This window comes from Megachile rotundata, chromosome 4 (assembly GCF_050947335.1).
Source record: "Megachile rotundata isolate GNS110a chromosome 4, iyMegRotu1, whole genome shotgun sequence".
In the NCBI taxonomy this organism is placed as follows: Eukaryota; Metazoa; Arthropoda; class Insecta; order Hymenoptera; family Megachilidae; genus Megachile; species Megachile rotundata.
This window is the reverse complement of record NC_134986.1, coordinates 9,116,060-9,135,764: the sequence shown is the minus strand read 5'-3', so window position 1 is coordinate 9,135,764 and position 19,705 is coordinate 9,116,060. Positions and strand designations below refer to the sequence as shown.

The following is a 19,705-nucleotide window of genomic DNA, read 5'->3' as shown; positions in this document are numbered from 1 at the left end:
GGAATTTTGCATTGAAAAATTAGTGGGTAGTGGGGGTCTTTTTCTCCTACATCATGATTTTTCATAAGAGAGCCTACCATGCTGTCCACTCTTTCGTGTATTTAAGTACATGTACTTGAAAACGAGATATGCTAACAGATACAGTCAAATACGATTTCCGCTTTAGTGAAGTAAACATGGCTCCTATGATAGCTGTCATCTTCTTTCTTGCGGTTGCTTTTCACAGTTCTTACGTTGATACATCCAGTAGTCCTTATGCATTTGCAAGGATTGAGGTATTAATTTATTTTATTTTACCAAAACTACATTTATCTTCTTAATATATTACAATTTTATGTCAAATTATAATAGTTTAAAGCACTCACAAATTTTTCCAGGCTTGCAGCGGTTGTCGTTTGAAGCGGCTCCCAGATGTTAGACAGTTTATTTTCGAGGACGTGCCTAACTAGTATCCTTGATCAAAATTAATTGAAGTATCACACATATTTATGTTACATGATTCCAGTACAAAGTCGTTATTTAAAAGCATATTTTATTTTTTAATTTGTAAAATCTCTTATATCTAATCAAGGACAGATAATCACTCTTATGTAAGATCTGTTATTGAGAAGTATGTAATTTTTTGATAATTCATTTTTCTTATTGTTCTTAGAACTTCTTGTACGGATGTAAGTTGTATGATATTTAAAAGTAATGTTCAAATTGTGTTAAAGTAGTATACAATTAATTCTTTTTCAAAAATGATAAATATCATAGCATATTTCAGTGTTACATATATGTATATCCTTATAAAACTTTATAGCAATAATGTCGAATTCAAACATATTCCTGGTGCAGTTCCAGAACTCCTTCTTTTCAATGAGAATGAAGAGGTACTTATAGTAAACACATATGTAGCAATAAGGTAGTTTTGAATTTTTTATTTTTCAGGAGGTAGAAAGGTTACCTTTGTTGAAACTAACTCGAGAAGAGTGCAATGATTTATTAGTTTCTAAAGGTTTCACAAAAAAAGTAACAAAGGATGAAATATAGGAATGAATGAACAATGAATAAGTATCTGTAAATTTGGGAAATAATTTTATGTCACTTATTCTCTACTTAATTGTATAGTCATGTTTATTATTTTATGCATCAATAGTATGTTTTATGCTTATTTGTAAATAGGGCTAGGGATTATTCTTATACGATTGTTCTTTAAGAACCAAGTAATTACAATAACTACTTTAGATTTAAAGTTATACATATAAAGTAACAGAAGAATACACTGTGCATACTTCATATGTATAACTTCATACATTACACCCATTTAATAGTTATTATTATAAGCACCAAATAGTAAACAATATAGTAACCTTTTAATGCACCACTTGCTGTCTTTAAGTACCTCATGTTCACATAGATGAGGGAGCATTATATTACCTCCCTGAGGAGCTGCAATCTGTGATACAACTGCTAGATCCATATGACAAAATCAATCATTATAGAATGTTTGGATTCCCTTACTAGAAAGTTTAAGTTGTCATATTCCAGTTATTTCAATTCCTTGAAAGGTAATGAAACATTGATAGATCAATGAAAATAGATATTTCTTAAAAAATATCAAGAGTAACTCAAATTTTACATTGTACACATCAACCAAAACAAATCAAAACAACTGTTATGTGTAATAGCTCCTGATACAACTGGAACTTGTGTAGTAAGGTATTCTGTACATATTCATTTTATTCATATTTTGCCCAGTATTATTGTTTATTTATTGTAATAGAAATTTGGATGTATAGAAGCACACTTACACAAAAGAGGTAAAAATGTGAAAATATCAAGAAATATAAAAATTCAGAAACAATAGCACAAAACTATAATAAAGTTATGGAATGTATTGACTTAAATAGGATAGATTGATTTCAGTTTGTGCAATGTATTTACCTGTCTTTAAAATATTTTTATAGTATACAACAATGAAATTGTATTACTATATATGTACATACATCTATAATCTCTAAAAAATCATCGAATTTAATATACAATTTAGATCATGTTTTCTTGTTTTAATATGGTTGTAGAAAAGGATTTAATTTAAATAACGACAATGTACCGTACTTCTACTTTATTTTAATATGGTTAATAAACTAATAAGACAATTTACAATGTTTGATTCTTAAATTCATGTTTAACGAATTCAATTAATATTTGTAATACATGACGCATTTGATGAGGAAATATTTTTTTGTAAAATTCAGTTACTTTCATGTATTCATACCACATGGAATGTTAATTTCCATTTGGTGTAGTTAATGAATGATTAAATTAAAAATATAAATAATTGGAAAGCTGCTCTTTCTGTGTTGTATTTTAAATAAACAGTCCATACTGTAATTACATGATCATGATTTGTTATTTTGTAATTGCCATTCCGCCTCCTATTACCGTAACCACAATGCAAATAAAATCAAAACATAAATAAGCAAGTTACGTTTTTAAACTTTTATGTATACTCTTATATTACAATATTGTGTATTATATAGTTGCAACCTGTTTCATTTGCACGTGATACCAATAACTTAATAACTAAATTATGATACTGTTTACATCATAGATACTGTAAACCATGAAAGTTCACGTTGATGTAATAAAACTGTTCATGAGGTTTTTACTAAAATTAATTATGTTTGCATAGGACAAATAATATCTTACATATCTAAGAGTGGTATATTTATATATACATATACATAAATATCATTAGAATAGGTTTCAGAATTTCTGAAACCAGGAAAGAACCTGCTTGAATACACGTATTTACGTAATGGTGTAAATACAAGAAACTAACCTATATTTTTTTTTTTTACATTATCAATAACAATGTTAATAACTTTATGTTTAGATACAAAATTTATTTCTTTAATGTAATCACAAATGAATAAAAACAAAGTGTATGTACATGTAAAAATGTTATTACAGCTATAATAATTAAAACCCGTTTGTTTATTCAAGCAGGTATAGTTACTACAATGAGTAACAATAATTTTACAAACGGGAAAAAGACTGACTTATTAATAAAAATGTAATGAATCAATCCATCAAGTCATATAAGATTACAAGATATGAAGCAAGTAGTATCGTTGAACAAAAATGTTACGCCATTAAGAGCCAACAGATAAATATCAATGCCACCCATAAAAATACCTTGGATAGAAATTGCTCTTCTTCGTATTGTGGTGTTCCTCTAGCAGCTATACAGATAAAAATATTTAAATTTAATTTGTCCAGGTAACAACTACAAATAAATTTTGTTGTCTAAATTATTTACCAGCACTTGGTCGTGTTTCTCCAAAGTTAAAAGTCGATGTGAAAAATGCAAACGGAAATGTTCCAATACCAAAAGACATGTAAGAACCATCTCCAAACCCAAAACTAGAAAATCCAACATTATTTTCAGGTTCTGTCCTTTGACCAGCAGGACGTGGTGGAACATTATTCCTGTAACAATACACAGTTTAGTCTTCTGTATTATTCTAATGTAGTACTTTATTATTACCTTGGATCTTCTTGCCTTGTAGCTCCACGGCCATATAAGGGAATGACTTTATCTTTGCTGATTGCAGCTTTACATACAGGGCAAGTTTGTTTCATTGGACGTGTTTCTAACCATTGATGAAGGCAAGGCCAACTAAAAACGCAATCATGTTCAGGCATAAATTTTTAGTACAATATTTATCCTTCATTAACCCTTAGAAAACTGAACTATATGAACCTTACATGTGTCATTGTCATTAACCACTATTATATCATTGTAAGAATCATACCAAAATAAATGTCCACACATGCTAATAACTGCATCTTTAGCTGTATCAAGACAAATATTGCACTCAAATGTACGATTATCCTTTTCTTTTTCTTCTGTAGCAGAATCCGACTGTTTTGAAGGTCCTGCCTGTTCCCTTGCAGTGCTCATCTTGGAAAACTTTCTTAGAAAATAAAAAGCAATATTATTACTTTTCAGCAATAATATACACAATACACAGTCATTTACAAAATGTTGGGAAAAAAATACACAATAAAAGTAAAGTAAAGAATCCTACATATTGTATGGTATTATCTTACAAATTAATAAAAACAAATTTTTGGCGATGTTATCAGCTTTTTATCACTTGACACTAACGGTATTATAATAATAATAGGAAAACAATATGACAGCATTTATAAAACATCTCGGTAACAGCTTTAAATATTATACGCGAGTACCAGAATGTATTAAAGGTTAAGAATATATATGACACGTACAAATATGCAATTTGCAATCACGATCACTTAATGCAGTCGTTTCTGAACCTATTAGGATTGATAATGTTATGGATCAGGTATCTACAAACGAGATCGGAAGTCATATGTCCATGACAAAAGCATAGAATTTACAATAGCGAAGTTTAACAAGATATGACGTACAAATTAGTCTTTTGATGAAAGTGCTAGACAAAAATTGAACAACGAACAAAATTGGTCAGGTGACGTTTAACGAGAGTAAAAAAAAATTGTGAACTTTGTTAAAATATGTACGAGTTTAGCATTGTCTGCCATTGCTGACATAATTGATGTCACTTACTTGGGTGTTTCGGTTGCTGGGCCCCTTTAACAAATTCCACTTCTTGCAAACTTAACTCCTGTTCCAAAATAATATGACGTATCACGTATACCGCTGTCGCAATTGCGCAAGTGCTATCAGTTGATTTTCATGATTTCTCGCGAAACGGATGTTCGAAATAACACGTAAGTGATTCGACGACCAAACGTTAACATTTATCTACGATTAATGTTATCTCCAATAATTGTTCGCACGTATGTTACGTACTTCTCGTTTTATTTTTCACGGTCGTACCTCGGGTGTATTTACAATTCTGGAACTGCGATATTCATCCAGCGCTTTAAAACCACCATTTGATTAACGCTGTACCCTAACTGCTGGATCGCTATTTATCGACCGTTTGTGCAACGTAGTTAGTACAAGTTCCCTATTGCATCGATAGAGTACGTAATTGATACAAATCAATCAACTTTTCCGGGTACTTTTCAAACAGTAGTTTGGGATTTAAAAATTTTTCAATTTACATAATTGATTATTCAAAATCGGAAGGTAATATTTTATGTTCTACTAACGTTCTTTACAACGTTAATGTTGTAACTGAGAGTATTGTATTTACAATGAGCAATGGACAAATTTTATTAATTCATTTTGTATTGGTTCTTATCACGCAGCTTATCAATATTAAGATCTGTTATTCTCGTATCGTAAACACAGAAGTAGACGCAAGATTAATAAACACATATCTAATCACGAACTTATATGTTTGTATACTAGGTCTGTTTGATTGAGGCGCTCCGCACCTAACCTAACAATGTTGAGCGAGCAAGTAAATTTTACGCTAAAGCAAAAATGGTCAACCGTGTCATCCGGTTGAATTGGTTGAGTGGTGCAAGAGAAAAACGTGGACAAAAAAGTTGAAAAGTCAAGTACATAAGCGCGAGCAAATTCAATTTTGCATTAAAGTCTACACGGACATGGTTTTTTGGTAATTATTCCTCCGTGACATTCGCGGGTGGCGCGCAGGAGGAATATACACACGATAATGAACATGCAAAATCGTTAATTACTCACTTTCTGAGCACAGCCTATGAACTTTTATGATTAAAGAATGGTCAGCAATGCATTATTTACATGGTTCGATGATAAAAGTTCGTAAATAATGTTCGGGGAATGAGTAATTAATTATTTTGTTGCAGCCTTGCGATACGTACATGAGCCGCCTATGTCAATTCTACTGAGCATACAAAGTGCAATATTTCGGCACTTTGACGACGCAGAATGGTCCCTGAGGCATTTAGAAACAAATTTCTATTAGGGTTTGATGCGTTTCGATGCCTAATAAAGCCAGAAAATCAATTTTTGTCGAATTCGGTCCAAAACGGTACAGGTGGCGCCATCTAGCGGCGAGCGGCGGAACTACGAAAAACTAAAATTTCGATTTTCTCGAAAACTAGGCACTTTTCCAAAATTCTGAGATATACAAATTGTTCCTTGTCGCCTACGGAATCGAACGAATCTACTTATAGCCCGCTAGGACCATTATTAAAGAAAATAGAGAAATAGCCCATTTCATGGACTAAAAAATTGCCGTCCATCTAGCGGCGAAAGTTGGAACTACAAAAATAGAAAATCTCGATTTTCTCGAAAACTAGGCACTCTTTCGAAATTCTGAGATATACAAATTATTCCTTGTGGCCTAAGGAATCGAACGAATCGAATTATAGCCCGCTAGGACCATTATTAAAGAAAATAAAAAAAATGTCATTTCATGGAGAAAATTTGTGGCGCCATCTAGCGGCGAAACTGCGAACTAAAATGAAAAACCGTATGTCCGAACACGCGTTAAGGGGTCAAATAGAAATTGATTTTCTGGGTTTAATAGGCAATAAAATGAATAACTTATTCAATAAAAATTGCTTTAAAATGTCTAAAGAAGCATACTGCGTCGTTAAAGTTGCGAAATATTACTTTTTATATTTTTCTGTAACGCATGTAAGGACATACGGTTTTTCAGTTTAGTTCACAGTTTCGCCGCTAGATGGCGCCACAAAAATTTCTCCATGAAATTATATTTTTTTTATTTTCTTTAATAATGGTCCTAGCGGGCTATAATTCCATTCGTACGATTCCTTAGGCCACAAGGAATAATTTGTATGTCTCAGAATTTCGAAAGAGTGCCTGGTTTTCGAGAAAATCGAGATTTTCTATTTTTATAGTTCCAATTTTCGCCGCTAGATGGACGGCAATTTTTTAGTCCATGAAATGGGCTATTTCTCTATTTTCTTTAATAATGGTCCTAGCGGGCTATAAGTAGATTCGTTCGATTCCGTAGGCGACAAGGAACAATTTGTATATCTCAGAATTTTGGAAAAGTGCCTAGTTTTCGAGAAAATCGAAATTTTAGTTTTTCGTAGTTCCGCCGCTCGCCGCTAGATGGCGCCACCTGTACCGTTTTGGACCGAATTCGACAAAAATTGATTTTCTGGCTTTATTAGGCATCAAAACGCATCAAACCCTAATAGAAATTTGTTTCTAAATGCCTCAGGGACCATACTGCGTCGTCAAAGTGCCGAAATATTGCACTTTGTATGCTCAGTAGAATTGACATAGGCGGCTCATGTACGTATCGCAAGGCTGCAACAAAATAATTAATTACTCATTACCCGAACATTATTTATGAACTTTTATCATCGAACCATGTAAATAATACATTGCTGACCATTCTTTAATCATAAAAGTTCATAGACTGTGCTCAGAAAGTGAGTAATTAACGATTTTGCATGTTCATTATCGTGTGTATATTCCTCCTGCGCGCCACCCGCGAATGTCACGGAGGAATAATTACCGAAAAACCATGTCCGTGTAGACTTTAATGCATTTAAAATTTTTTTTCTATGTCCATCTGGATGTACATACGCATTTGCGTGCAAAATTTGATGAGAATTGGTTGAGTGGTGCAAAAGAAAAACGCGGACAAAAAAGTTACAAAGTCAAGTATAAGAGATTAATGATTTTCAATATTTTCTACATCATGCATATGCACATCAAGATAAACGTTTAAAAATTAATTTAGATTAAGAAAAAATAAATTTTCATAATAATTCTGAAATATCGACGAACCTGCTGCTACCACATAATTGATTTCTGCATCACCATGGAGTTAGAAATAAATACGTTACTCGCTACATTCGAAGTAGATTAAAAGTGAAAATAAAACGTGTTTGAAACGTTAAACGTAAGTAATATCATGAATAAAATGACGTCTCAGGAACGTCGTATCAAACGACACTAAAATCAACAATTTTCTTATCTCGTGAAACCAGAAAACAACAACAGTATTATATAAAGATAGCGACAAAGTATACAACAATTAATTTTTGTAGAATGAAGACAGACGAAGCAGATTCCTCGCAGAGGATCCCCTCGAGGGGTCAAAGTACGAAATTTGAGAGTCCAGCCTCGTCCAGATTCAAACTTAGCGGCGCGGGAAGGCGCAAGATTGCAGGAAAGAACCTAACCTCGGCTCTTTTACGAAATCGACAAGCATTTCGTATCATAGAAAATGATACCGACGTCACGCCAAAATTATTAACCCATCCGACATTCAGTTCGATCGACGAACGTCAAATGACCGCGTTTGAGGCAATCGGATTGTCTCAGACTAGCAGTGTCAGCGGAAGTCAATTGCTGTCTTCTCCTTCCATTATGAGCGACTTCAAAAGTTCGATGTCGATTGCTAGGACATCTTCCATAGCACCTAGCGTAATGCTAGAAGATGATGTACAGTTTGAAAGTTTATTATCCACTCAAACAGTAGAGTCAGGCGACCAAGACGAGGATACAGCTCCTTCCCAGTTCAATCTACCTAGGTAATTGTAAGTTTCGGATTCAGAGAGTACCGTCGTTATTCTCGGAAAGTTATTATATTCGCCAGTAGTTTGAGTTATTAAATCAAATTTAATTTTTGAGGACGTTTAATAATTCCTACGTTAATAATGAACGAACAGAGATTTCTCTATTTTCTAAAGCTTCTTCGTTTATCTAGTATCGATCCAAATATTTTTCCTACCCGACCAGAAACGGTGACGATCATTCTGAGGGAAACAGAAACATTTTTCCTTTTCGAGATGCAACCACGCACGGGTGATTTACGCTCGCCAGAGGGTATGGCGATTAAGGTAGAAAACGAGAATTACGAGTATAAAACAGTTGGGCCTGGATCGAACAGGAAAGTGGTAGACTCCGAAACTCAGACCATACAGGTGCTCACACAATCGCGAGGAACGTATCTTGATCGAAAGAAACGTAAAAATCGAGGCGTGTTTGTGAACAATTGGGTGATGCATGATGTATATGCTACACCCGAAATGATGCTCAAAGAAGATAACCTGCTCGTAGTGCACACGAAGGAGTCCATGGAACATTTGTTACAAGCAGAGGTCCGAATAATCCTCTGTTCATCGTAAGTTAGGAGGACATTGGCAGGTTTATGTAACACTTTGTGATATAAGTTATCTTAGTGATTTGAGAATTTGGAGATTTAATTCCTTCTGCCAGTGTTACCTATTGCATCGAATATTTCTCTAGTTTAATCTACTTTCATATTGTAGTTCACAAAGTAATTAACCGAATTTGTAATTCATAGGAGTTAAAGTCCAGATTACCAAAGATGAAGACAGAGTTAGGAACAAAGACCTCCGAGGACGAATTGACGACCATATTTCGGCACCCTAATTTTTGGAACGCAGTGCGTGTGATAGAACGCATAATAGCGAGCAACATCTTCATCCATGCTCAAAAACGTTTCACCGGATTAATCAAGCAAGATCCCTGTAGTCTTGACTTGGAGTTCACCTACAGTTTGGATCTTCTCTGGGCCAATACCTGCGAAATAAGCGAAGGAAGGCCAGTATCTACTTTCCGCTGGAATTACGTTAACCCAAGCATTCTGGCAGTGGGATACGGAGCAAAGGAAAAGTCCCATACACAAAATGGTGTTGTGTTACTCTGGAGCGCAAAGAATCCCGATATCCCAGCTCGAACTTACAGTTTCAATAGTCCAGTGGCGGACATCGACTGGAGTCGGGATAAACCGAATCTGCTGGCTGTTGGTTTTTACAATGGTGAGATCATAGTGATCGACGTGAGCAGTGAGCATATCAACATAGTACGAAAAAGTCATAGGGCCACGTCTCCTTCGAGCTCACCGCAATGGCAGGTCCAGTGGTGGGCCGGCGACGAGCAGTTCGAGTACCAGGAGCAGATCTATACTTGCGATCAAGATGGCTGTGTATATTCGTATCGTTACGTTCAAGATTTCACATCTACGAAGATCATGAAGATCTTCAGAATAGAGGGCACGCTACCGGGCGTTAATAGAACCACCCATTGCAACGTTTACGACGTGTCATTCAATAGAAGTCCTGGGGCGTTGGTGCTTCGCAGGCACCCCACTTCAACCATGCTCTACTTCGTCGCCTCGGACGAGGGCTGCATTTACAAATGTTCCACGAATTACCTATATCAGCATATACATAGTTTCCTGGCCCATGACGGGCCAGTATACTCGATGATGTTCTCTCCTTATTGTCCGAAAATATTTTTAACGTGTGGCGCCGATTGGTGCATTCGTATCTGGGCAGACGGACTCACGGAACCATTAATCACAATGTCCACGACGATGGCGTGCGTTCGATACGCTGCATGGTGCCCTACTCATTCTACGATCATTGCCAGTATTGTTAATAATGAGGTTTGCATATGGGATATTAGAAGGAAAACTTACGCTCCTGTGTCCATCACGGTGTCACCTAACAGTGCCAGATTCGTTATGGCTGATTTCACTGCGGATGGTAATCAGCTGGTCGTTGGGGACGTAGAAGGTGTCGTGTATCTTTATAGCTTAGAGGGTATGCCGTTTCCACCGTATAACCAAGAACAAGTACTGATTGATTCGATCGAGAAAGTGATGATTACGAAGCCGAACCTTTTGAAAAAGTTGAAGAAGCTTGGACCACCGTTCTCTAAACACAAGAAGACTTGAAGTTGCCTTATTTAGAGATTGCCTTATTCAATGAAGTATTTTATCCTAGAGTATTTGAGTTATATTAGTAAGTTTTTGATAAATATATAGGACCAGAATAGATCTCTTGCATTACAAATTATACATTCAATTACTAAACTCGAGTTGAATAGAGGAAGTCTATTTTACTAATATATATTCGTACCGACAGATGGCGCCAGCTACATAGTTTTCAAAACATGTACTATGTACTTTAAATTATTGTTCTCTCCATTGCATACAAATTCATTAAAAAGTCTTTATAAACGCTTTATATATTCTTACATTGAATTCGCCTTGAAAATAATCATCTCATAGTAATATTAAATTAAAATACAGTAACATACATCTTCTACATTATTTTGTATAATATAACATCAGTAACATAATGTAATTTGTATAAAAAATGTCAACTTAAACAGGAGTCATCTATTAAAGGGAGCATGTACTGCAAAGTTGCAAAATGTAAGGTAGAAGCATATTCTTTAATGTATAAAAAAGTAGCAATTACATATCATTTACGTGACGAAGGTGTCGTCTGTGTTTACATCGTTACACAGAGCAGACACGGCACGACATTTTGAACTCCTTTATCGGCCGTGCAGCCCGAGGCTAAATCCAGTACGGTGGGGACCCCTTTCGGTCCCCTGGAGCGAATCGTGCCCGAAGCTTCTCATGATTCGCGCAAAGGTTGGAAAGCAAAGCGACCATTTCGATTCAGGATGGAACTCCGGTACCGGGGCCCACTGTGGGGCCTGGTAGGCAGGCAAGTCGGCACGGATGGCTGGCTGGCTTGCTCGGAGGAGTTGCAGGAGAGTGCCATGGTAGAGGGGCTTCCCTGGCTGCTGCCGCTTGCGGGCACGAACCGCGCTACCGCCGTCAGCAGGCAGTCTTATTACGCCCGCACTCAACTACGCGAACTAAATACTCTTCTTAGGCCGGCCAAACATTTGAATAACAACCGTGAGTTAGCTTACCGAACGTATTCGTTGTACTCCACGTATCATTCGAGCTTCATAGTACGTGTTAGGGGTACACACTTTATCCGCATGGACACGCACGTTCGATCGAGCCAACAAGGACTCGCGTTTCAAACCGACGGGACCAATCTCGAAATAAGTTAGTCAAACGAGCAGGGAGGCGGTGAGGATACCACGAGTTCGATTGGTCGGTGAAGACCTGCTGCCCGGTCAGAGGTAACTTTAGAACGTTTCTTTATTTGATTCCTTCTACCGATAACGTGTGCTTTCGCATGGAGATATGTTCCTTCTCGCTATCGTTTCATTCGGGATATTATTTTTACTTTTTATCGACACGTACATTCTGTCTCTTGGAATTTTAACATGTCATTAACGTTATTACATTGATGGCGAAGGCAACTTTGTATACACACATTTCAAAGTTGCAGTGATTCTTGTTTTTGTCGCTGTATAATCAAAATTGTAAAATTTTTTATTTGTTATTTAATTGCGTGTATTATACAAAATTAGTTTGACAGTTTTTATGTATGCATTTGTAGTTTACTTTCATTTATAATTTTATTACAGTTCCATAAAATATATCTCAAGTGTCGAAACAGTCGATTTTGTTTATAAGTTGAAATAACAGCAAATGAATAGTCAAGTGTTAATACAGTGCTTAACAAAATTTTAATACACAAATGAAAGAATTCGTATATTAAAACGATGGATGTATCAAATCGATTTAGATGTTTGAATATGGCGCATCGAATAGAGACTTTGTCCTTCACCCCTCTCCATCCCTCGTGACAATTTGACGAATCAGAATTCGACAGGGACGGTTGACCTGGAATGTCAGTCTTACGCGCGACGTGTGGAGGAACGCGGGTGCGTGAGTTTGGTGTGAAAAATACATACACGTAAGAGAACGGACGGATGTCCTATCAATCGTACCGGCGATTAGTTTCGTTTTCTTGGCAGTAGAAGCACGTCGGCGTTAACATCGACGGTCATTATGTTGTTTGTCGCGCGCCAAGAATTCGCGTCTGCGCATACCGAACTGTCACGATTACCGCGTGTCACGAATTCATCGTATATTTTTTGATCGTCCGGAACGAACACACGCTTCACTCGATCAAAATCTACGTGCATACAATCGATTGTGTTACAAGTGACTCGATTATCTACGATCTACACGTGAAAACATTATGCCGTGACAAATTGTAAGATAGAGAAAAAGGATCGATTTCAATTCTCCATGCAATGGCGGATTTAACCTTCGAGGAGCCCGAGGCACATATACAGATTTTTGGAGCTCCATCTTGATTTAAGAGCGAATGATGTACGTGTGGATTATATCGAAACGTACATTCATAAATTCCTTAGTGTCCTACACTCTTGTATCGAACAAGAACAGGAGATATATAGAAGTAAGAATTATATACTAGGCAAGAGATATTAATTTAAATTTACATTGCCTGAGGTGATCACCTCGCGAGTAAATCCGCCACTGTCTCCATGCAAAAACACAGTTAACCTTCATTTCGATTGGAGTGATAGTATTGGCTGTGTGTGGGTCTTGGTCAACCAATCAGCGTGCGTTTAATATGTACATCGTGTAGTACGTGGTTGTTGACAGTTTGTTGTCGAAGGTTGGAATCGATCGCGTGTATCGTTCGACGATACTATCTCGATCATTGACGCGATCAGGGATACTGGTCAGTGTGAAGACTGCTTAATAGCGAGGAACATGTGCAACCAGGGAATAGTGGCGAAGCTGATGTTGCCGGGGAACGACGAGTTATACCGTGACCACTCTGTTCACGACGAATCCTGACTGATTCCACGTTCATTTCACCAGCTGACTGTCGACCGGGCCGAAGTTGAATCGCGACGCGGTGAATACGCGTTCGTTCAAAAGTTCTTACGGTTTAAAATCGTGGCGCGGCTGATTCGATACAAAAGTGTGGTTTCGAGTTAACGCGTACGGTGTATGGAATCGAGTCTTTGGCAGGAGGGGCGGCATGCACGCGAAATTACACGTTTTCACGTGCATTCGGTACGCTATGAACATCAACGTTCTCGGATATAACGGGTGCTTCCCAAGTAAGTGACAACAATTTTTTTTTTAAATAGCATATTTATCCCATGTATATTTAATCCGTAATTGATAAAATGGAGTCTATAAAATTCAAGCGTACAAGCAACTTTTATTTAATTAATTTACTTAACTTTTTTTCAAAGGTACGAAACATATTTTTTTACTTAGTCAACGCGTTTTAAAATGACCACCATATCAGTTATGGATTAAATGAAATTTCCACAATCGAATTTGACGGTAATTGTCGCGTCTATAACAACTGTCGCAAACACGAAAGGAGGTTAAGAAGTTCCGCCATCTCAGCGTGCATTTCGAGTCAAAGGTTGGCATTGTTCCACGGCTACCATTCGTCCCAGGCGTCTAATTAAAATTTTTCTCCCTTCCTAACGGGTCATTGTCACTTTGATACCCGTAACAAAGAGCTTATCTCGCAGCGCCCGTGTAACCCAATTAACGTTTCCAATTATACGTTTCAAGAAAGATTAACGAGTTCTGGAGTCCGCGTTGGTCCAATATCTATGGCGCCCGTGTGCGTTCTCAACGCGAAACGCTTTCGTGCACCTAATTGCGATCCGCGGATTGATCTCAGAAAGAATTCCTCGATTCGAGCGCAATGCACATAATGCACCTGTTATCTGTTCGATGTACCATTCGCTCTCATAAACTTTTATCTGTAATGGGCCTCCTCCTATTCGACTAATCGTGACGATGCATCACGTACCTGTATCTTCATCTAATTCCTGGCTGCTCCGATGCAACGGTGCAACCTGCACGCGGCGCAACCGCATTCTTTCACCTGGACTCCGAACAACCATGGCCACGTGGATTTTTAATCTTTCTCTTGTTCCATCTTTCGTCGGAATACACGTTTTCGGGACATTCGGTCATACCTGCTTCGAATATAGGAAATTTCGAAATATTTCGATTCGTAACGCGAATTATAGCATCAGTCATTTTTTATACACTGGAAAGTTATTCGACGAACCGATATATTTTATAATTGTTAATTATTGATGAGGGAAGGAAGAGGTGTACGGGAAGAATTTAATATTGTAACTAGCGAGATAGGCATTCAGGAATATCTGAATTATTACTAGGACCTCTATGTTCTAGATTCAAGGATCTAGGGATTTAGAGATATTGGGTCGCTGAAATCTGGAGATATCGAAATCTAGCGGCATCGGAACCTAGGGATATTTGACTCTAGGGGTATTGGTATCTAGGGGTATTGGGATCTAGGGAGATTGGGACCTAGGGAGATTGGGATCTAGGCAGATTGGGATCTAGGGAGATTGGGATCTAGGCACATAGGGATCTAGGGAGATTGGGACCTAGGGAGATTGGGATCTAGGGAGATTGAGATCTAGGCAGATTGGGATCTAGGGAGATTGGGATCTAGGAAGATTTGGACCTAGGGATATTTCTATTTAGGGATATTTGGATCTAGGGAGATTGGAGTCTAGGGAGATTGGGGTCTAGAGATATTTGGACCTAGGAATATTTCTATTTAGGGATATTTGGATCTAGGGAGATTGGGGTCTAGAGATATTTGGACCCAGGGATATTTCTATTTAGGTATATTTGGATCTAGGGATATTTGGATCTAAGGATATTTGGATCTAGGGATATTTGCATCTAGGTATATCGAGATTTCAGGAGATATCACGATCTAGTAATATCGTGGTCTAGGGATATCAGGATCTAGGAGCATGGTGACTTAGGGAACTATAACTGGGGGAAATCAGAATCTAGGAATATTGAGTTCTAGAGACATTGAGATTTAGTAGTATCAGTGTCTAAGAAAAATACTGAAATAAATTTTGAAAATTTCCGTACTAAAAATCGTAAATGATTTGATCATTTAATATTGTTAGCAGGAAAGATTGTTCTCGAAAAATATAGGCATAGTTTTTGAAATCGGAAAGAAAAGCGTATAATGTGGGTTCAGGATGATCGGGTCTCGAATCGGGAGGTGGTTTTAAATGATCGGTGGTAGTCAGACCGATGTTTCTCGGCGTCGATATCCATCCCACAAAGTATATCGGTTGTTGATAACGATTAGTCGCCGAAGTCTCGTAACGAAAGTTCCCGTGGAATTATTCATGAATATAATTCACTCCGTTATCGGATTTATCGTACGGTCGGTCGTCTTTTTTACCTGGACCAAGTGTGAAGAAACGCTTTCCGGCGGGTTTATTTAGCCGTCCCCAACACCGCCACCAACTGGACATGACACCGAACAGGCGAAAAGAAAAACAAGACCTCGAGAAAATGCGTGGGCTTCGTTATCAGCGTTGGTAATTTATGCTCGCGCGACTAGTAGATTCTTGTTCCTTAACGGAGTACTTCCACAGGGGTCATATATCATCGTATACGCGATCGGGACTGAATAATCAATTAATAAAGAGAATAAATGATTGCTCCATCAACGGAGAGACGGGCATAAATCTTGAGTATTACTTGTCGCGTTCGAGATTATTGTTCTCGAAAAAAAATCATCGCCGTCCTTTTCCAATAAATCATCTCGCGACATTTTCTATCCTTCGCGAACTAGCAGAAGCGATATTAACTGTTCGCGGTTCATTTATTCCGCTCGTTCGATACTGATTGCCAATAAATCCGATTTGGTTTTGCCTAACATATCGGATATCAAAGAACACCACTTCTTTTTAACGCATAAATCAAAAGCGCGAACCGAACACGCGTGAAAATTTTTCAATTTCACAGCCGTTATGTAGATTTCAAACGATCAATATGTCTATTATCGATACAGCGTTATCGCTATCGCAGTGTCCGTAATAAACGTCGAGAATTATCCCGGTTATCGACAATGTTATGACCTGATCGCGAGTCTTTAAGGTTCTTAAAGGAATTTAACCGATTACGAGATAGTAAACGGTCGATAACGTATCCTTAAATATTAATATGTATTTCTTTCTTATTGAAAGAAATTAAATAACTTAACACGACACGTCAGAACAGTTTGATTACACGCAAACGCACGTATAGCGTGATTTTTCGCTGGATCGTTGGCTCAGCGAAAGGGGTAATTTCCTCGAAGCGCTTCGAGCGACAGCTGATGTTGGCCGCAATCGACGGAATTAACGAGCAAAGTCAAACGCGATCGACGCTCGATCATTTACATACAATTTAACAACGAGTTGCAAGCGAAAAGCACCCTCGAAATGTTGCGGTTCGCGAAAAGAACGTAACAGAAGAAGCGATCACGTCGCTAGTTAAAGACGAGCGGCCCGAACCGTCGATCAGTGAACCGCGCGTAGGTGTAACGAGAGGTATAATGCGCAGAAAATTGCCAACAGCCTCGCACCTCTCGCCAAATCACCACCTTGAAACACGTAACGGTCAAATAGAAAACCGGCTAACAATGTTGCACACGTGTACTTGCCGTTTAAAAATTCATTCGTACTCCGATCTTATCGTCTAATGACGCACGAATTGATCATTTCGTACAATTTACATTAGGTTTTTATAGTCGTTTTAGCGTGTTGCTTGTTGGTTAAGAAAATTTTGATGAGAACTTTCAAGTACCGATAGAACGATGATCACGTATGATAATTATAACGCGTGTTAATTGCTATGTGTGGCAGCTCGTTGCCACTTCGATGCATGACTCTACAATGCACGCCAATTACAATGAGTCGCGATTATTTCCATGCGTAGCGATATAAGGCGCAGTAATGACAACGCTTGATTATAACATTCGTTCATGACGTATAGCTATTTCTACGTGTAGCGGTATAACGTGTACTGATTTCAAACCGTGATTACGATCTTTGATGATTACGCGTAGGTATTTACACACTTGGCGATATAACGTGTAGTAATTTCAAAACGTAGTGATTACGAGTTTCGACGATTACAACGCGTAGCTATTTACACATATGGCGATATAACGCGTAGTAATTACGACGAGGAGTAATTGTAAGGTTTATCGATTTCAACGCATGGCGATGTAACGTGTAGTAATTTCAAACAGTAGTGATTACGACTTTTGACGATTACAGCGCGTAGTTATTTACACACGTGGCGATATAACGCGTGGTAATTACGACGAGGAGTAATTGCAATTTTGTCGATTTCAACACATGGCGATATAACGTGTAGTAATTTCAAACAGTAGTGATTAAGACTTTTGACGATTACAACGCGTAGCTATTTACACATATGGCGATATAACGCGTAGTAATTACGACGAGGAGTAATTGTAAGGTTTATCGATTTCAACGCATGGCGATATAACGTGTAGTAATTTCAAACCGTAACGATTACGAGCTTCGACAATTACAACGCGTAGTTATTTACACACGTGGCGATATAACGCGTGGTAATTACGACGAGGAGTAATTGCAATTTTGTCGATTTCAACACATGGCGATATAACGTGTAGTAATTTCAAACCGTAGCGATTGCGACATTCGACGATTACAACGCGTAGTTATTTACACACGTGGCGATATAACGCGTGGTAATTACGACGAGGAGTAATTGCAATTTTGTCGATTTCAAACCGTAGCGATTGCGACATTCGACTATTACAACGCGTAGCTATTTACACACATGGCGATATAACGCGTGGTAATTACGACGAGGAGTAATTGCAACGTTCATCGATTTCAAAGCATGGCTATATAACGTGTGTCGATTTCAAAATGTGGTAGTTACAACGCGTAGTAATTACCAGGCGTAGTAATTTCAACGCTTGACGATTACAATGCATGGTCACGAGGCGTGGCAATATAACGCGCAACCATTACAACGCGTGGCGATATAATGTGCAATCATCACAGTCCATGGCAATATAACACATGACGATCTAACACTATGGCAGAACGTAAGGATTTAATGTACGTTAATCACCAAAAGTTTTTCAACGGAAAATTATGCAATATCCATGTTATTTTAACATTTTCTTTTAATTACTTAAATACAAGCGATCTACACCCCTCGTAACATTTCCCGTCGTGCCTTTAATACTTTCAGATTAGAACCGAACGTATCAATTCTCTTCGAGAACAAAGAATGGCAAATTTGTCCCGTAGATATCAGAAAGCGATATTTCGTTGCGATATACCGTGAACTTTCCGTAGCCCAATGGATCTCGAGGAGGAATTTTAAATATCTAGCTTGTTCTGTACCTTTAGTTAATCTCGAGGGAATCTAACGAGAAACCAATGATCGTACGACGAAAAGGTCAGTTGAAAGTAATCAAAGGATCATGGTATGTGGTCGTGTGCGCGTTTTCTCCGTATTGGCAAGTTTCCCAGTTTCGTCTTCATCGTGGTGGTCGGTGTGGATAGCACGGATTCTGTTCGGTTTTGCGCGGGAAAAGTTAGCGCCGTGTGTTGCCGGTATATAGAGAGATCGAGCAAATGGGCAAACTCAGCGTGTTCATTTATCTTTAATCGCGAGGTTCATCTGGTCCTGACACGACGTCGAGATGTATGCAGCGTTATCGCACGACTCCTTTCTTGCTGTGGCCGACTTCTTGCCCCTCTTCGAGCTCTTTCTCGCGTTTTCTCGTGTTACTGCTCCTGTACCACCTACGTTGCTCGTACGCACGCCATCGTGTCGCTTCCTTTATGTTTTGCACGATGGATTGTCGGTCCTTTCGTTTAACCATGTCCTACAACCCGAGACAAATCTTCCTTGAAACGCGCAACTTTTATTCGCCTAACAGTATGTTTCATTGCAGCAATGTATTTGACAATATATTCTGCAATAATTTATTTGACATTATATTTCATGAATTTATTGTATTGAATGTGATCGTATGTCGTGACAAAAGTTGGCATTTCAAGTGAAGGGTAAAAAAATATTAAATCCTCTTACCAGGAATTTGAATTTGAGCCTCGAGAGTGTCTATTGTCCGCATAGAAAAGGACATTTTATTTTTCCGTATTGTAAGAGCAGACACTCCCGGATACCTGTCGAGACAATAGACGAAAAGCCGTGGCAACGTTATCAAGCTCGATTGAACGCCCACG

The 19,705-nt window shown here is 37.9% G+C and overlaps 4 protein-coding genes and 1 long non-coding RNA gene across 7 annotated transcripts in view; 3 read left to right on the top strand and 2 right to left on the bottom strand.

The window, feature by feature from the left end:
- The first annotated feature begins 49 nt into the window (after nt 1–49).
- LOC100879447 (selenoprotein M) lies at nt 50–2,385 on the top strand. The gene is made up of 4 exons (XM_003701642.3): nt 50–275; nt 378–448; nt 803–872; nt 931–2,385. Exons 1-4 carry the CDS (start codon nt 129–131, stop codon nt 1,030–1,032), a joined length of 390 nt encoding a protein of 129 aa, XP_003701690.2. The 5' UTR covers nt 50–128; the 3' UTR covers nt 1,033–2,385.
- Nucleotides 2,321–3,952, bottom strand: LOC100883913 (E3 ubiquitin-protein ligase RNF185). The gene is made up of 4 exons (XM_012281543.2): nt 3,804–3,952; nt 3,536–3,667; nt 3,308–3,477; nt 2,321–3,230 (listed from the first exon to the last, which is right to left on the bottom strand). Exons 1-4 carry the CDS (start codon nt 3,950–3,952, stop codon nt 3,133–3,135), a joined length of 549 nt encoding a protein of 182 aa, XP_012136933.1. The 3' UTR covers nt 2,321–3,132.
- A 3,486-nt stretch (nt 3,953–7,438) lies between these two features.
- LOC100879558 (dynein axonemal intermediate chain 4) lies at nt 7,439–10,859 on the top strand. Its single transcript, XM_012281541.2, has 5 exons — nt 7,439–7,573; nt 7,653–7,814; nt 7,963–8,448; nt 8,625–9,018; nt 9,225–10,859. Exons 3-5 carry the CDS (start codon nt 7,964–7,966, stop codon nt 10,620–10,622), a joined length of 2,277 nt encoding a protein of 758 aa, XP_012136931.2. The 5' UTR covers nt 7,439–7,573; nt 7,653–7,814; nt 7,963; the 3' UTR covers nt 10,623–10,859.
- A 247-nt stretch (nt 10,860–11,106) lies between these two features.
- LOC143264265 (uncharacterized) lies at nt 11,107–11,747 on the bottom strand. 2 transcript variants are annotated; one of them, XR_013037859.1, is made up of 2 exons: nt 11,618–11,747; nt 11,107–11,560 (listed from the first exon to the last, which is right to left on the bottom strand). It is a non-coding gene; the product is annotated as an uncharacterized LOC143264265 (long non-coding RNA). The 2 variants fall into 2 exon arrangements; XR_013037858.1 differs by having other exon boundaries at nt 11,107–11,551; nt 11,618–11,740.
- The window catches only part of LOC100879669 (uncharacterized), an 87,859-nt gene continuing 79,850 nt past the window's right edge, over nt 11,697–19,705 (top strand). The window contains exon 1 of one of the 2 annotated variants that reach the window (XM_076530665.1): nt 11,697–11,836. The gene's annotated coding sequence lies outside the window, so the exon portion shown is untranslated. Of the gene's footprint in view, nt 11,837–13,076; nt 13,706–19,705 lie in introns of those variants that run through there. The other variant, XM_012281550.2, reaches the window with a different exon arrangement.

What these genes read in the sequence shown, in the direction of transcription:
- LOC100879558 (XM_012281541.2), top strand. Translation starts at nt 7,964, where the DNA reads ATGAAGACAGACGAAGCAGATTCCTCGCAGAGGATCCCCTCGAGGGGT. An exon ending in TCCCAGTTCAATCTACCTAG is followed by an intron (nt 8,449 to 8,624) that starts GTAATTGTAAGT and finishes TCGTTTATCTAG; the next exon opens with TATCGATCCAAATATTTTTC. An exon ending in AACATTTGTTACAAGCAGAG is followed by an intron (nt 9,019 to 9,224) that starts GTCCGAATAATC and finishes TGTAATTCATAG; the next exon opens with GAGTTAAAGTCCAGATTACC.
- LOC100883913 (XM_012281543.2), bottom strand. Translation starts at nt 3,952, where the DNA reads ATGAGCACTGCAAGGGAACAGGCAGGACCTTCAAAACAGTCGGATTCT. An exon ending in ACAAGGCAAGAAGATCCAAG is followed by an intron (nt 3,478 to 3,535) that starts GTAATAATAAAG and finishes GTATTGTTACAG; the next exon opens with GAATAATGTTCCACCACGTC. An exon ending in AGAAACACGACCAAGTGCTG is followed by an intron (nt 3,231 to 3,307) that starts GTAAATAATTTA and finishes TTATCTGTATAG; the next exon opens with CTGCTAGAGGAACACCACAA.
- LOC100879447 (XM_003701642.3), top strand. Translation starts at nt 129, where the DNA reads ATGCTAACAGATACAGTCAAATACGATTTCCGCTTTAGTGAAGTAAAC. An exon ending in TTCGAGGACGTGCCTAACTA is followed by an intron (nt 449 to 802) that starts GTATCCTTGATC and finishes AAAACTTTATAG; the next exon opens with CAATAATGTCGAATTCAAAC. An exon ending in TTTTCAATGAGAATGAAGAG is followed by an intron (nt 873 to 930) that starts GTACTTATAGTA and finishes TTTATTTTTCAG; the next exon opens with GAGGTAGAAAGGTTACCTTT.